The following is an 18,659-nucleotide window of genomic DNA, read 5'->3' as shown; positions in this document are numbered from 1 at the left end:
GATCTTAAGATCTTCAAATGATCAGGAATTAAAATGGCATCAAACTTCTTAACAGGAAATTAGAATATGACATTTTCAGCATAGATCTCTACATCCAACCAATAATAAAGTATGAGGGCATAATAAAGCTATTTTTCAACATGTAAGAAGAAAATTAGGGGTTGAGAGGGGTGAATGAAGCAGAAAACTACTATTTTATATCAGAAGTGATTTTATTTAAACCTTCTAAAATTCCATCCCATTTATTATTTCTAAAGAAGCAACTGAAAGATGTACTTGACAAAAAAAGAAAACACAAATAAAGAAAGAAGATTCAGATACAGGGAAAAAGTAGGACCTACATAAGAAAATGGTAAGTGTAGAGTAAGCAGGATGATAGCAAAGTGAAATCTCAAGAATGCAGTTTGGTATGGTCTTACAGATCAGTTCAGTTCAGCAAAGGAAGATAAAGAGTTATTAAAGAAAGTATCCAGAGGAGACAAAAAAAATTTGTTTTGTTAAATGAGAGAGAGAGAGAGAGAAAGAGAGAGAGAGAGAGAGTGTGTGTGTATGTGTGTGTGTGTGTGTCAACTGAGAGATTTCAGGTTTAACTGAAGAACTTGAGAAGAATTAGCACCAGGTACATAGGAAACTAAGGAAAAGTATAGCAGTTGTTACTGAAAAACAAAGTTATACAAGAAAATGAGTTTATCATATACCACTGGCTCAGCAGGATAGAATATTTGTACCTGAACATTAAAAACTGAGTATTTATTTTTGTGAGAACTATTCTGACAAGATGGGGACTAAAGTAACACTAAAGACTTGGGTAACATATAAAATTGATAATTAGTTGGCATTAAGCGTATGATTTAGAAAAGGCAAATATCACAAGAAATGCTTAAAAGTGGAAGAACAAATTTCCTATAGGAAGAAAATTAGGGGTTGAAGAGTAATGAAGCAAAGAAGTACTATCTGTCATGTGGTTTTATTTAAACTTTTAAAATTATGTATATGTATTTGTTGTATAATAAAGAATTTGTCTTTCTCCACGGTTCATGACATGGAGCTTCTAAACCTCTTGGAAATTCCTGAATGGTAGAAGTGTCTTTGTAATACATGAGCCACTGGATCACACCTAACATTATGCTAATGAGATAACTCAGAGTGGGCCCCTAATTGGCTTCATGATGAGGTGGATCACTAGTAAGACCAACCCAGTGATTAAGAGGACTGGAACTTTAAGGAGGCATGACCTCTATCTAGAGAGGAGAGGGAGGGTGGAGACTGAGTTCATGAGTACAATCATCTGGCCAATAACTTAATCAATCACAGCTACACAATGAAATGTCAACTAAAACTCTGAACACCAGAAGCGGATGGAGCTTCCTAGTTGGTGAACCTATCAATATGACTGGAGGGTTATATACCCTATGTGCCTCTGGGGAGAGGGCATGGAAGCTCTGCATTTGAAATTCTCCTGACCTCTCCATATGTGTCACTTCACTTGGCTGGTCTTAACCCATATTCTTTATAATGAAACTATTCTTAGTGCTTTCATGCATTCTATGTGTCAGTCTAGCGAATCAGTGAACATGAAGAGGGGAACCCCTGAATTTGTAGCCAAATGGTCAGAAATCCAAAGAGCTTGGGGATGACACTTGTGTCTGGTGTCTGAAATAGGGGTAGTCTTCTTAGGGACACCTTTAAATCTGTGGCGACTGACACTAACTTTGGGCTCTTAGTGTCAGAACTGAACTACACTAACTTGGTGTTGAAACAGAATAATACTATTTTTACTTAAAACTATCTTTAATTTTAGGACAATGGGTAGACCCTGAAGAATTTAACAGAGAAGTAACAGTACCCAATTTCCTTTAAAAAAAAAAAAAAGTAAGAGTCTGGCAAATAAGGGCAAAACTGGAAGAGAAGACATTGCAACAATCTACATGAGTAATAAAAGGGATATAACAGAGACAAAACAATAAATAAATCAAAGTAGGTAAGCATCAAAATGATTAATTTTAGGAAAAATCCCTAACCACAGAGGTGGAGTAGGGTAAGACCACAGATAGAATCTAAAAGTCAGGCAGTTACTACTTACAAAGCTATACTAATTAAAACAATGTGGTTTTGGCCTAAAAGTAGACAAACTCATCAAATGAAAAAAAAAACAAAAAACAGTGACCAAGAACAGACCCTCACATATATGATCACCTGAACAATCCTAATGGCCAGCAAGTATATGAAAAGGTGTTCAACTTTACTAATCATTAGAAAAATGCAAATTAAAACCATGATGCTCCCACATTCACAACTTCTATTAAACAGTGCTGAAACTCCAGCTAGAGCAATTAGACTATTAAAAAAAACATTCAAATAGGAAAGGAAGAAGTGAAGCTATCTTTATTCATAGGTGACATGAATTTTTGTGTAGAAAACTCTAAACACACACACACACACACACACACACACACACACACACACACACACAATCAGTTAATAAATTTGTCAAAGCTGCAAGATACAAAACCAACATACAAGAATCAATAATAGTCAAACCTTGAAAAAGGTGTGGGGATGGGATGGGGTTAGAACTGATCCACACACACATTCAAAATCGACATGTAACTTTTGGCTCCCCAAAAACTTAACTACTAATAGCGTACTACTGACCAGGAAGTCTATGTGTCAATTAACACATATTTTATACGTGTATTACATACTACATTCTTACAATTAAACTAGAGGAAAGAAAATGTTTTTTCAGATTGGCACAAATCTCCAAAAAACTATATTGAAAAAAATCCACATGTAAGTGAAGCCATACAGTTCAAACCCATGTTATTCAAGGGTCATCTGTGTATTTCTATACACTAACCTGATACACAATATGAAATGGTAATTTTCTTTTCAAAAAGGAAATTAAGAAAACCTTTTAATTTACAATAGCATCAAAAAGAATACATAAGAACAGATTTAACCAAGGATGTAAAGACTCTTATATTGAAAATTATACAGTATTACTGAAAGAAAAAGAAGACCTAAGTAAATGGATATATCTCATATTCACAGATTGCAAGACAATATTGTTAAGGTAACAACACTACCCAAAAAAATACAGATTCAGGGTAATCTTTATCAAAATCCCAATGGTGTTTTTTTGCAGAAGTAGAAAAACTGATACTAAAATTCGTAAGGAATCTCATGAGATCCCAGACAGCCAAAACAATCCTGAAAAATAAGGAAAAAGTTGGCAGACTCACACTTCTCAATTTATAAACATACTACAAAGCTATAATAATTGAAACACAGTGGTACCAGGTTAAAAATAGACATACAGAACAATGGAATAAAATAGAGAGCCCAGAAACAAAGCTTACTTGTATGGTCAACTGATTTCCAACATGAGTGCCAACACCATTTAACAGGGAAAAGACTCCAACAGTAGTTCTAGGTACATTGGGTATCCACATGAAAACAAAGTTGGATCCTTATAACATACTAAAAACTAGTCAAAATGGATCAAAGCCCTAAGTTTAAAAGCTAAAACTACATAATTTTTACAGGAAAATCTTTCTCACTGTGGGCTTCATGATGGTTCCTTAAGTAGGACAACAAAAGCTCAAGCAACAGAAACTAAAATTTTTAAAATTGTGTTTTAATAATGGATTGACATCTAGAGTATATAAAGAACTCCCACAAACCAACAACAAAAATTTTTAAAGACAATTAGCAGATGAAAAATGCTCAATATCATGAGTCATTACGAAAATACAAATCAAAACCACGACACCACTTTATACCCATCAGGTGGCTATTATCAGAAAGAAAAGAAAGTAACAAGTTTTGGCAAGGATGTAGAGAAATTGGAACCTCTGTGCACTGTTCTTGGGAATGTAAAAGAGTGCGACCACTTTGGAAAGGAGTATGGTGCCTTCAAATTTAAAAACAGAATTTCTATATGATCCAGAAATTCCAGTTGTGGAGAAATATCCAAAAGAATTGAAAGCAGAGCCTCAGGGAGATATTTGTAAACTCATGTTCACACTCTCAATATCCACAAGAGCCAAAAGGTGGCAGCAATTCAGTGTCTACTAGTAGGTGAATGGACAAACAAAATGTGATATATACATACAATGGAATACTACTGATACCTGCTACAAAATACAGATGAACCTTGAAGACATATTACATGAGAAAAGGCACACACAAAAGTGTATGTTATTTTATGATTCTCCTTTAGAATAGGCAAATTCACAGAAAGAGAAATAGAATAGAGGTTACTAGGGGCAAAGATAGGAAGTTATTATTTAATGGGTACTATCTGGGATGAAGGAAAGGTCTAGAAATGGATATGAGGGATGGTCACAAACATAGTGAATGTTCTTAATGCCAATCAATGGTATACACTTAAAATGGTTAAAATTGTAAATTTCTTATTATGTGAATTTTACCAAAACCTTCAAAAACACACAGAATGTTGCCACTACACATTCACCAGAATGGCTAGAATGGAAAATAAAAAATGTACGAAGTTCTGGCAAGGATGCCAAAAAACCTCAACTCTTAACTCACTGATAGTATAAAAGTTGGTAAAACCACTTTGAAAACCTATGTTAGCATATCTACTAAAGCTGAATACATGTATACCATAACAATTAAGCAATTCCACTTCCAGTTATACACTCAACTGAAATGCACCCCACATGGAAACAAAACTAGAACATTCTTAACCGCATGTATGGCCACTGCACTACTTAAAACAGAAAACTATCAAAATGCCATTAATTAAAATAAGTAAAATATTGTACAGCAATGAAAATAAAACAATCTGCAACAACACAGATGAAACTCACAAGTAATATAAATCCAAAAACATCAAACACAGAACACTTCACAGATTTTATTGAGAATCAAAAAAGTGTGATTTTAAGAATAAGGATGTGAGATTCTCAAGATGGCGGCATGAGTAGGGTGGAAGAAATCTCTTCCCAAAACCATATATATTTTGAAAATACATCAAATACAACTATTCTTAAAAGAGTGACCAGAAGATACAGTACACCAGGCAGGCTACATCTGTATCTGTGAGAACTCAACATCTCATGGAAAAGGGTAAGATACAAAGCCGTGACCTGGTGGGACCCAAGCACTCCCCGCATGCGAGCTCACCGGCAGGAGAAAAGAATCAGAGTGGGGAGGGAGTGGAAGCACAGGACTGCTAAATAACCAGCCCTAGTAATCTGCACTGGGAACACAGACACACACTGCATACTACACTGGATATTAGAGGAACAGAAAAGCAAAATCCGAGACTAAGACGGTAAACAGGTTCCCACACCTGGCTGCCCTGGGACAAAAGAAAAGCAGGCGCTTTAAAAGTCCTAAACATGTTTAACAGGTGGACAAAACCGTCCTGGCACACTCAGCCCAGCAGGCTGTTAACTTCAGGCGGCTTAACCCCCCAAGTGGCAACACAGCACTGCAGACCCTCACGGTAATAAACAGCCTGCAGTTCACTCCCTCCCAACCGGCACTGCAAGCAAACTGCCTGACCTGCCATTGCTACGTAACAGCTAGGGAGCAGCATCGCCCACTGCAACCACACAGAGGCTTCTCCCTGTGCGCAGCAAACGGGCCCAGACCCAGAGGCTGCCCTATGCGCACGGCTAACTGACACAGACAGAGGGCACTGGCGCAGAGTCCTGGAAGTAGGAAGGGGCTCTGTTCTCCCAGCGAATACGCGCTGCTCACCTGCAACCTCCGCCAGAGCCCTAGGCCATCCCAAGGGCTACCCCACACATGGCAGCACAGGGGATTAACCCAGAGGCTGCTCCCTGTGTGCAGTTGCTCTGCACAGGCAGCAGAGACTGGCACAGAGTACAGGAAGCATGAAGGGGCTACATTCTCGTGTCAGAACACACGACGCCCGCCAGTGACCCACACCAGTGCCCTAGGCCACCCCAAGGGCCGCCCTGCCCACGGTAGCTCAGGGAATTGACCCAGAGGCTGTTCCCTGTGTGCAGCTGACTGGCAGAGGCAGCGGAGATGGGCAAAGCAACCAGCAAGCAGGAAATATGCGCCACTCGCCGGCAACCACTCCCATCATCATGAAAAGGCAAAAGAACCTTGTTCAGTCCAAAATACCTCAAACACCAGAGAGAAGGCCTGGTGAGACTGAAATCACCCCTCTTCTTGAAAAAGAATTCAAAATAAAAGTCATAAGCATGCTGATAGAACTACAGAGAAATATGCAAGAGCTAAGGGATGAATTCAGGTGTAAGATAACAGAAATGAAACAATGAAAGGATTTAAGAGCAGACTGGATGAGGTGCAAGACACTGTTAATGGAATAGAAATCAGAGAACAGGAACACAGAGAAGCTGAGGCAGAGAGGGATACAAGAATCTCCAGGAACAAAAGAATATTAAGAGAACTGTGTGACCAATCCAAATGGAACAATATTTGCATTATAGGGGTACCAGAAAAAGAAGAAAGAGAAGAACAGATAGAAAGTGCCTTGGAAGAAATAATTGTTGAAAATGTCATCAAGCTGGGAAAGGAAATAGTCGCTCAGACCATGGAAGTCCACAGATCTCCCAATGACAAGGGACCCAAGGAGGAAAACACCAAGACATATAATAATTAAAATCACAAAGATCAAAGACAAGGACAGAGTACTAAAAGCAGCCAGAGAGAGAAAAAAGACCCCCTACAAAGGGAAGCCCATCAGGCTATCAGACTTCTCAGCAGAAACCTTAAAGGCCAGAAGGGAATGGCATGATATATTCAATGCAATGAAACAGGAGGGCCTCAAACCAAGAGTACTGTATCCAGGAACATTATCATTTAAATTTCAAGGATGGATTAAGCAATTCCAGATTGGCAAAAGTTAAGGGAATTTACCTCCCACACACCATCTCTACAGTGTATTTTAAGGGACTGCTCTAGACAGAAGTGATCCTAAGGCTAAATAGGTATCACCAGAGAAAATAAAACCACAGCAAAGAAAGCAGACCAAATACTAACTAAATTCAAAATAAAATCAGCTATCCACAAAATCAGTCCAGGGAAACACAAAGAGTACAGAATAAAACACCTAACATATAAACAGTGGAGAACGAAAAAAAAAGGGAGAGAGATAAAGAATCATCATACTGTGTATATAATAGCATAGGAAGTGAGTTAAGTTATTAGACTGTTAAATAGTAAAGAAGCTACCCTTGAACCTTTCGTAACCACGAATCCAAAGCCTGCAAAGGCAGTAAGTACATATCTATCCATAATAACCCTAAATGTAAATGGACCCTAAATGTACCAATCAAAAGACACAGAGTAATAGAATGGATAAAAAAGCAAGACCCATCTATATATGTGCTGCCTACAAGAGACTCACTGCAAACTCAAAAATATACACAGACTAAAAGTCAGGGGATGGGAAAAGATATTTCATGAAAACAATACAGAGAAAAAGGCAGGTGTTGCAGTACTTGTATCAGACAAAATATACTTCAAAACAAAGAAAGTAACAAGAGACAAAGAAGTACATTACATAATGATAAAGGGGTCAGTCCAACAAGAGGATATAACCATTGTAAATATCTATGCACCCAACACAGGAGCACCGACGTATGTGAAACAAATACTATCAGAATTAAAGGAGGAAATAGAATGTAATGCACTCATTTTAGGAGACTTCAACACACCACTCACTACAAAAGAGAGATCAACAGGACACAAAATAAATAAGGACACAGAGGCACTGAACAACACATTAGAACAGATGGACCTAACAGACATCTATAGAACTCTACACCCAAAAGCAGGAGGATACACACTCTTCTCAAGTGCACACAGAATATTTTCCAGAATAGACCACATACTAGGCCACAAAAAGAGCCTCAGTACATTCAAAATGATTGAAATTCTACCAACCAACTTCTCAGATCACAAAGATATGAAACTAGAAATAAATTGTACAAAGAAAACAAAAAAGCTCACAAACACATGGAGGCTTAACAACATGTGCCTAAATGATCAATGGATCAATGACTAAATTAAAACAGAGATCAAGCAATATATGGAGACAAATGTTAACAACAGCACAAAGCCCCAACTTCTGTGGGACACAGCGAAGGTAGTTCTATGAGGAAAGTATATAGCAATCCAGGCCTATTTAAAGAAGGAAGAACAATCCCAAATGAATAGTCTAACGTCACAATTATCGAAATTGGAAAAAGAAGAACAAATGAGGCCTAAAGTCAGCAGAAGGAGGGACATAATAAAGATCAGAGAAGAAATAAAATTGAGAAGAATATAACAATAGAAAACATCCATGAAATCAAGAGCTGATACTTTGAGAAAATAAACAAAATAGATAAGCCCCTAGCCAGACTTATTAAGAAAAAAAGAGAGTCTACACACATAACCAGAATCAGAAATGAGAAAGGAAAAATCACAACGGACCCCACAGAAATACAAAGAATTATTAGAGAATACTATGAAAATCTATATGCTGACAAACTGGATAACCTTGAAGAAATGGACAACTTCCTAGAAAAACACAACCTTCCAAGACTCACCAAGGAAGAAACAGTTATCTAAACAGACCAATTACCAGCAACAAAATTGAATCGGTAATCAAAAAACTACCCAAGAACAAAACCCCTGAACCAGATGGATTCACCACTAAATTTTATCAGACATTTAGGGAAGACATAATACCCATTCTCCTTTAAGTTTTCCAAAAAATAGAAGAGGAAGGAATACTCCCAAACTCTTTCTATGAAGCCAGCATCACTCTAATACCAAAGTCAGGGAAAGACACCACAAAAAAAAGAAAACTACAGACCAGTATCGCTGATGAACATAGATGCAAAAATACTCAACAAAATATTAGCAAACCCAATTCAAAAATACGTCGAGAGGATCATACACCATGATCAAGTGGGATTCATCCCAGGGATGCAGAGATGGTACAACATTAAAAAATCCATCAACATCATCCACCACATCAAAAAAGACAAACCACATGATCATCTCCACAGGTGCTGAAAAAGGATTCTACAAAATTCAACATCCATTCATGATAAAAATTCTCAACAAAATGGGTATAGAGGACAAGTACCTCAACATAATAAAGGCCATATATGACAAACCCACAGCCAACATCATACTGAACAGCAAGAAGCTGAAAGCTTTTCCCCTTAGATCGGGAACGTAAGACAAGGATGCCCACTCTCCCGACTGTTATTTAACATAGTACTGGAGGTCCTAGCCACGGCAATTAGACAAAACAAAGAAATAGAAGGAATCCAGATTGGTAAAGAAGTTAAACTGTCACTATATGCATATGACATGATGGTCCCATATCAATAATGTTTCCATCTTAAGACATAAAAAACCCTAAAGACTCCACTCCAAAACTACTAGAACTGATATCAGAATACAGCAAACTTGCAGGATACAAAATTAACACACAGAAATCTGTGGCTTTCCTATACACTAACAATGAGCCAATAGAAAGAGAAATCAGGAAAACAACTCCATTCACAATTGCATCAAAAAGAATAAAATACCTAGGAATAAACCTAACCAAAGAAGTGAAAGACCTATACCCTGAAAACTATAAGACACTCTTAAGAGAAATTAAAGAGGACACTAACAAATGGAAACTCATCCCATGCTCTTGGCTAGGAAGAATTAATATTGTCAAAATGGCCATCCTGCCCAAAGCAATATACAGATTTGATGCAATTCCTATCAAATTACCAACAACATTCTTCAACGAACTGGAACAAATAGTTCAAAAATTCATATGGAAACACCAAAGACAATATACAAAATATACAAAAGTCAATCACTTTTCTAGATACCAGCAATGAACAAGTTGAATATGAATTTAAAAACACAATGCTACTTACATTATAGTATTGAAATAGCTAAGTATAAGTCTAACAAAATGTGTACAAGATCTATGTAGTGACAAACCTCAGATGAAAGAAATTAAAGAACTAAATATTCCATGTTCATGGATAGGAAGATTCAAAATAGTCAAGATGTCAGTTCTTCCCAACTTGATCTACAGATTCAATGAAACCACATTCAAAATCCAAGCATATTGTTTTGTGGAGATAAATTGATTCTAAAGTGTATATAGAGCAGAAAAAGACTTGAGACTAGCTAACACAATATTGCAAAAGAAGAACAAAGTTGGAGGGCTGACATTACCCAACTTCAAGACTTACTGTGAAGCTACAGTAATCAAAAGAGCATGGTATTGGTGAAAGAATACACAAGTGAATGGAACAGACTACAAGCCAGGAATAGACCTAGGTAAAAATAGTCAACTCATCTTTGTTTTGACAAAGGAGCAAAGATAATACAATGCAGGAAAGATTATCTTCTCAACAAATGGTGTCAGAGCAGCAGGACATCCACATGCAAAAATGATTCTAGATAAAGACCTTCCACAAAATCTGAATCACAAAAATTAATTCAAAATGGTTCATACACTGAAATGTAAAACACAAAACTTTAAAGCCTTCTAAAATATAACAAAAGGAGAAAACCTACATGACAGTGGGTATGGCAATGACTTTTTAAATATAACACCAAAGGCATGATCCATAAAAGAAACAACTGATAGGCTGAACCTCATTAAAATAAACTTCTCTATGAAAGACAGTGTCAAGAGAATAAGACAAGCCACAGAATGGGAGGAAATATTTGCAAAAAAACACATCTGAAAAAGGACTGTTATCTAACATATGCAAAGAACTCTTAAAACATAAGAAAACAATGTTTTAAAAAATGGGCCACAGACCTTAACAAACACCTCACCAAAGATCTACAGATGGCAAATAAGCATATGAAAAGAACTCCACATCATATATCACCAGAGAAATACAAATTAAAACAGTAATATACCATTACTCACCTATGAAAGGCCAAAATTCAGAAAACTGACATCAAATGGTAACAAGGATGCAGAGCAACAGGAACTCTCATTCACTGCTGCTAGGAATGCAAAATGGAACACTTTGGGGGACAGTTTGGCAGTTCCTTACCAATCTAAACATACTCCTACCATATGCTCTAGCAATCATGCTCCTTGTTATCTACCCAAATGAAACAAGAACTTGGACACAGATGTTTATAGCACTTTTATTTATAACTGGCAAAACTTGGAAGCAACCAAGATGTCCTTCAGTAGGTGAATCGATAAATATACTGCTACATCCAAACAATGGAATATTATTCAGCACTAAAAAGAAATGTGCTATATCAAGCCATGAAAAGACATGAAGGAATCTTAAATACATATTACTAAGTGAAAATCCATGGTGAAAGGCTACATACTGCATGGTTTCAACTATACTGCATTCTGACAAGGCAAATCTATAAGACAGCTGAGAGATCACAGGTTGCCAAAGGTTAGCTGGGAAGGGGAAGATTAACAGGCAGAGCACAGAAGATTTTTAGAGCAAATGAAAATACTCTGTATGGTATTATAATGGTGGGTATGTGTCATTATACATTTGCAAAAACCCACAAAATGTACACCAAGAGTGAACCATGATGTAAATCTATGGACTTTGGGTGATGATGATGTGTCAATGTAGGTTCTTGAATTCTAACAAATGTACCACTCTGATGGACGATGCTGATAATAGGGGAGGCTATGTGGTAGAAAAGGGTATCCAGGAAATCTCAACACCTTCCTTTTAATTTTGATAAGAACTCTATTAAGTCTTGATTCTAAAAAAATCACAAAAAACAAATGATTCAAGTCAAATAAAAGAGACACAACAGCACACCATGCTATTATAACAAGTAACAACCTTCAGCTTCTTTTGTAGTCAGGCAATATATGAATTAGGATATCCACAGGACAGTAAATTCTTAAGTATTATATATAAGTAAGTTGACTATGACTTACTTCTGTGCCTCTTGAGTAAGTTTTGTTTCAGTTATGACTTGGAAATCATTTCTTTTCCATTCCCCAACTAATGTGGAGTTGTCTATATATATTACCAAGGAACAGTCATGCCTGATTAACAAAACTCTAAGTCTAAATGAATAAAACTTCTCCATTCTGATAAGTCATCTAATTTGCCTACAATTCTGGAACCTGAACCCTACTGATATTCATTACAGAAAAATGAACCATCACTTCACAGAATGTAAAAGCAATTATGGTGTATTTCATAGTGACTTACATTTATCAATGTCTGAAGTCAGCAGTTCACACAACCAACATGTTAAATCCAAAATCTTCCTTTTATCCCTAAGATCAGAAAAACTGTTACCTACCTTTCAGAAACTTCTTGCTTCAGTTGAGGAACGTCACCAAGTGCTGAATCAATATCCATGAAACGAAGTAAGTCTCGTTTTATACTAACAGAAGGCTTCTCCAAATCCTTGCCTGGTATTTCATAACCCCTCAATAAAGGATTTAAATCAGTTAGCTGTATCTCTGACCCCTCACTTTCTGTAAGACGGACCCGTTGGCCAGGAGAATTGGGAACACTATTCCCTTCTTGGTCAGAGCTGTTCTTTTGCTTTCCATCTCTCTGGGGCTTACTATTCAGCCCATCATCCCGGAAGCCTTTAGCAAACGGATTGTAATCTATTTTCAGCTGAGTAATCTGAATGTTCTGATAAGCTGTTACTGCAAAGAATTCAGTCTGTGGGAAAGTAAAAGTGTGGACACCAGGGCCATTTAACTGTATCACTTCAGTAGCCTTTTCTGCAGGCACCAAATGAAGCCTTGGCAGATAGCGATGCATAGAATGCAAGATGATATGCCCTTCTTGGTCCAGTGTATTGTTAGTAAGTTTGAGTTTATAGAAAGATACTGGTTGATGCATCCAATAATGACCTGTAGAAGGAGATTCTGGATGAATAAAAACCCTCCCCAAAATATGGGGTTCAGCTTTCCCACTGGGTTCCCACCAGCGACCATTCCACTTATAACGATGGTTATCCACAGGAGATATATCCATGACAAGGATATACTTCATATTTGAATCTAAACCTGTTATCCAGTAACGACAGTAAGGGAACATGCGTCTTCCCTGCTTGGTCAGAATCATCTCTGTGCTTCGATGATAGAACTCATTCCACATACTATTGTTATCCAAGGTGACAGTGATTCCTCCCACAGTACAGTCAGCTGGGAGACAAATCTTCCCTTTAGATTTTCCTGGTGATGACACACTGCTAGCCAAAGCACAGGCATCCCGATTAGTAACCAAAATTCCTTGATCGGTTTTGCCATTTCCTGGTTGTTTCAAGATAACAAAGAAAGTAGGTGCTGCTCCTGCCACTGTCCCACCATCTTGATTATTAGCCAATATAATCTGCTGTTTCTCCTCCATGATTCCAGGGGGTAACTCAGTAGTCATATACCAGTAATCACCACATAGTCACAATGACCTTCCCAGCCTAAAAAAACAAGCAAAAAATCAAAACACAAAAACCCATCAATTAAGTGAATATTTACATCAAAAACACAAGAATGATTGTTATCCCAAAAATAGATTTCCTAAATTCTTCTAAGACTTTGCTTCTACCTTTCTCTCAATCACTGCAAAGATATTCATTCTGAAATATTCACTCAACTTTTTAAAGTTCATTCTAATCTCATTAGTTAAATCACTCATCTCCCAGCCCTCTAATTATTCAGTATAGGTAACTATAATCTCACATAAAAGTAAACAAAAGCATATATTTGCTTTAGCAAAATTAAAAGTACATAAGTAAAAAATATAAGATTAAACTGGAAGGTTATCTGTATTTAAAAAGAATCCCAATACTTTACGACTTTGCCAGGTTTTCAATACATAGCAAATTATCTTTTGGATGGGTAAAAATAAATAATTCCCATGTTACCACTGTACAGAATTAGCTATTTATTATGGTACTGGCATGTGTTCATAAATAAGTAGGGAGGTATCTTAACTTGTTAGTACATATATTTAAAGAGACCATGACAAATCACTGGAACTTATTGGGAAAGAAACAACTGACTCTACACCCAGACCCTATAATGAAAAAAAATCCCACAGGGAGCAAACATTTTAATTCCCACCAACAAGTTTTTTTAACTCGTAAACAAATCTTAAGAAAAATATTTCAATGGGGTTTGTGGGGGTGACTTGGAGAGGTGGGGAGCCTAGTAAACATAATGCTGTTCATGTAATTGTAGATTAATAACAATAACAAAAAAAAAACATTTCAGTAAGTAGGACATAAAACCTAGAAGCCAGTAAGGCAAAAAAAAAAAAAGATGTACATGTAAACTTAAAGTCTGGCCAAACTATCCAAGCATAATCAAACAAACAGCAAATGACTAACTGGGAAAAGGTATGTGCAACTTTTATCACTAAGAACTCCCTTCCCTAATGCACATAGGGTTTCCACAAATCAACAGAACCAAAATTCTAATAGAAAAATGGGCAAAGGATAGAAGAGTAAATAGCTATGAAATTTACATATAATCAGAATAAGAAAAATATTACTCTGAGAAAATATCCCAAAAATGGAATCATAATATATGTGTTTTTTTGGGTATAACTTTTAAGAATTAACTACTTTATATATACACACCAACACAGGAGCACTGACATATGTGAAACAAATACAGAAACAAAGGAGGAAATAGAATGTAATGCATTCATTCTACGAGAATTCAACACACCACTCACTCCAAAGGACAGATCAACCAGACAGAAAATAAGTAAGGACACAGAGGCACTGAACAACACATTAGAACAGATGGACCTGACATCTCCAGAACTCTACACACAAAGGCAGCAGGATACACATTCTTCTCAAGTGCACATGGAACATTCTCCAGAATAGACCACATACTAGGCCACAAAAAGAGCCTCAGTAAATTCCAAAAGATTGAAATTCTACCAATCAACTTCTCAGACCACAAAGGTATATCTCCAGAATAGACCACATACTAGGCCACAAAAAGAGCCTCAGTAAATTCCAAAAGATTGAAATTCTACCAATCAACTTCTCAGATCACAAAGGTATAAAACTAGAAATAAATTGTACAAAGAAAACAAAAAGGCTCACAAAAACACATGGAGGCTTAACAACATGTGCCTAAATGATCAATAGATCAATGACCAAATTAAAACAGAGATCAAGCAATATATGGAGACAAATGTTAACAACAGCACAAAGCCCCAACTTCTGTGGGACACATCGAAGGCAGTTCTATGAGGGAAGTATATAGCAATCCAGGCCTATTTAAAGAAGGAAGAACAATCCCAAATGAATAGCCTAATTCACAATTATTGAAACCAGAAAAAGAAGAACAAATGAGGCCCAAAGTCAGCAGAAGGAGGGACATAATAAAGATCAGAGAAGAAATAAATAAAATTGAGAAGAATATAACAACAGAAAAAATCCATGAAACCAAGAGCTGGTTCTTTGAGAAAATAAACAAAAGAGATAAGCCCCTAGCCAGACTTATTAAGAAAAAAAGAGAATCTACACACATAAACAGAATCAGAAACAAGAAAGGAAAAATCACGATGGACCCCATAGAAATACAAAGAATTATCAGAGAATACTATGAAAACCTATATGCTAACAAACTGGATACCAAGAAGAAATACACAACTTCCTAGAAAAATACAATCTTCCAAGACTGACCCAGGAGAAACAGAAAATGTAAACAGACCAATTACTTGGAACAAAATTGAATCAGTAATCACAAAACTACCCAAGAACAAAATCCCCGAGCCAGATGGATTCACCACTGAATTTTATCAGACATATAGAGAAGACATAATACCCATTCTCCTTAAAGTTTTCCAAAAAACAGAAGACAAAAGAATACTTCCAAACTCGTTCTATGAGGCCAGCATCACTCTAATACCAAAACCAGGCAAAGACTCCACCAAAAAAGAAAATTACAGACCAACACCGCTGATGAACAAAGATGCAAAAATACTCAACAAAATATTAGCAAACCAAATTCAAAAATAATCAAGAGGATCATACACCATGACCAAGTGGGATTCATCCCAAGGATGCAAGAATGGTACAACTTTCGAAAATCCATCAACAACATCCACCACATAAACAAAAAGGACAAAAACCACATGATCATCTCCATAGATGCTGAAAAAGGATTCAACAAAATTCAACATCCATTCATGATGTTGAACTCTCAACAAAATGGGCATAGAGGGCAAGTACCTCAACATAATGAAGGCCAAATATGACAAACCCATAGCCAACATCACACAAAAGAGCGAGAAGCTGAAAGCTTTTCACCTAAGATCAGGAAGAACACAGGGAAGTACACTCTCCCCACTGTTCTTCAACATAGTAATGGAGATCCTAGCCACAGCAATCAGACAAAACAAAGAAATAAAAGGCACCCAAATTGGTTAGGAAGAAGTCAAACTGTGACTGTTTGCAGATGACATGATATTGTACATAAAAAACCCCAAAGAATCCACTCCAAAATTATTACAATTAATATCTCAATTCTGCAAAGTTGCAGGATATAAAATTAATACACAGAAATCTGTTGTTTTCCTATACACTAACAATGAACTACGAGAAAGAGAAATCAGGGAAACAATTCCATTCACAATTGCATCAAAAAGAATAAAATACCTAGGAATAAACCTAACCAAGGAAGTGAAAGACCTATGCCCTGAAAACTACAAGACACTCCTAAGAGAAATTAAAGAGGACACCAAATGGAAACTCATCCCATGCTCTTGGCTAGGAAGAATTAATATTGTCAAAATGGCCATCCTGCCTAAAGCAATCTACAGATTCAATGCAATCCCTATCAAAATACCCACAACATTCTTCAACAAACTGGAAGAAATAGTTTTAAAATTCATATGGAACCACAAAAGACCCCAAATAGCCAAAGCAATCCTGAGAAGGAAGAATAAAGCAGGGGGGACCTCGCTTCCCAAATTCAAGCTCTACTATAAAGCCACAGTAATCAAGACAATCTGGTACTGGTACAAGAACAGACCCATAGACCACTGGAACAGAATAGAGTCCAGATATTAACCCAAGCATATATGGTCAATTAATATATGATAAAGGAGCCATGGACATACAATGGGGAAATGACAGCCTCTTCAATAGCTGGTGTTGGCAAAACTGGACAGGTTCATGCAAGAGAATGAAACCGGATTATTGTTTAACCCCATACACAAACGTAAACTCGAAATGGATTAAAGACTTGAATGTAAGTCATGAAACCATAAACTCTTAGAAGACAACATAGGCAAACATCTCCTGAATGTAAGCATGAGCAACTTCTTCCTGAACCCATCTCCTCAAGAAAGGTAAACAAAAGCAAAAATGAACTCATGGGACTACATTAAACCAAATAGTTTTTGTACGGCAAAGGATACAAAAAGGCATCCTACAGTGTGGGAGAATATATTTGTAAATGACATATCTGACAAGGGGTAAACATCCAAAATATATAAAGAACTTACACACCTCAGCACCCAAAAAGCAAATAATCCGATTTACAAATGGGCAGAGGATATGAAGAGACGAGATGGTTCTCCAAAGAAGAAATTCAGATGGCCAACAGACACATGAAAAGATGCTCCACATCGCTAATCATCAGGGAAATGCAAATTAAAACCACAATGAGATATCATCTCACATCAGTAAGGATGGCCAGCATCGAAAAGACTAAGAACAACAAATGTTGGTGAGGATGCGGAGAAAGGGGAACCCTCCTACACTGCTGGTGGGAATGTAAGCTAGTTCAACCATTGTAGAAAGCAATGTGGAGGTTCCTCAAAAAACTAAAAACAGAAATACCATTTGACCCCGGAATGCCACTCCCTGGAATATACCCAAATAATACAACTTCTCAGATTCAAAAAGACATATGCATCCCTATGTTCATCGCAGCAGTTTTTACAATAGCCAAGATATGGGAGCAAGCTAAGTGTCCATCTGTAGATGAATGGATAAAGAAGATGTGGTACATATATACAATGGAATACTATTCAGCCATAAGAAAGAAACAAATCCTACCACTTGCAACAACATGAATGGAGCTGGAGGACAGTACGCTCAGTGAAATAAGCCAGGCAGAAAAAGACAAATGCCAAATGATTTCCCTCATTTGTGGAGTATAACAAGAGGCAAAACTGAAGGAACAAAATGACAGCAGACTCAGGGACTCCACGAATGAACTAGTGGTTACCAAAGGGAAGGGGTGTGGGAGGGCAGGTGGGGAGGGAGGCAGAAGGGGATTGAGGGGTATTATGTTTAGTACACACGGTGTGGGGGATCATGGGGAGAACAGTGTACCACATAGAAGGGACACAGTGGATCTTTGGCAACTTGCTGCACTGATGGACAGTGACTGCATTGGTGTATGGGTGAGGACTGGATAAATGTAGTAACCACATTGTTTTTTCATGTGAAACCTTCCTAACAGTATATATCAATCATACCTTGATAAAAAATTTAAAAAAAAACTGGATCATTGTCTACCCCATATACAAAAGTACATTCAAAATGGATCAAAGAATTGAATGTAAGTCATGAAACCATAAAACTCTTAGAAAAAAACATAGGCAAAAATCTCTTGGACATAAGCATGAGCAACTTCTTCATGAGCATACCTCCCCAGACAAGGGAAACAA

At 37.0% G+C, this 18,659-nt stretch overlaps 1 protein-coding gene across 20 annotated transcripts in view; it reads right to left on the bottom strand.

Annotated features, from left to right (window-relative positions):
* Positions 1-18,659, bottom strand: part of MGA (MAX dimerization protein MGA) — a 210,131-nt gene that overhangs the window by 77,674 nt on the left and 113,798 nt on the right. For 19 of the 20 annotated variants that reach the window (XM_037018924.2, XM_017642832.3, XM_073211662.1 and 16 more), the window contains one exon: positions 12,298-13,431. The exons of the other annotated variant lie outside the window; for it this stretch is intronic. In XM_037018924.2, coding sequence (XP_036874819.2) covers positions 12,298-13,391 — 1,094 coding nt within the window. In that variant the 5' untranslated portion in view covers positions 13,392-13,431. The remainder of the gene's footprint in view (positions 1-12,297; positions 13,432-18,659) is intronic. 20 annotated transcript variants of the gene reach the window in all.

The sequence above is a fragment of the Manis javanica genome, chromosome 8, assembly GCF_040802235.1.
Source record: "Manis javanica isolate MJ-LG chromosome 8, MJ_LKY, whole genome shotgun sequence".
NCBI classification, from domain to species: domain Eukaryota; kingdom Metazoa; phylum Chordata; class Mammalia; order Pholidota; family Manidae; genus Manis; species Manis javanica.
Note: the sequence above shows the minus strand (reverse complement) of the source record. Positions and strands in the feature narration are given on the sequence as shown.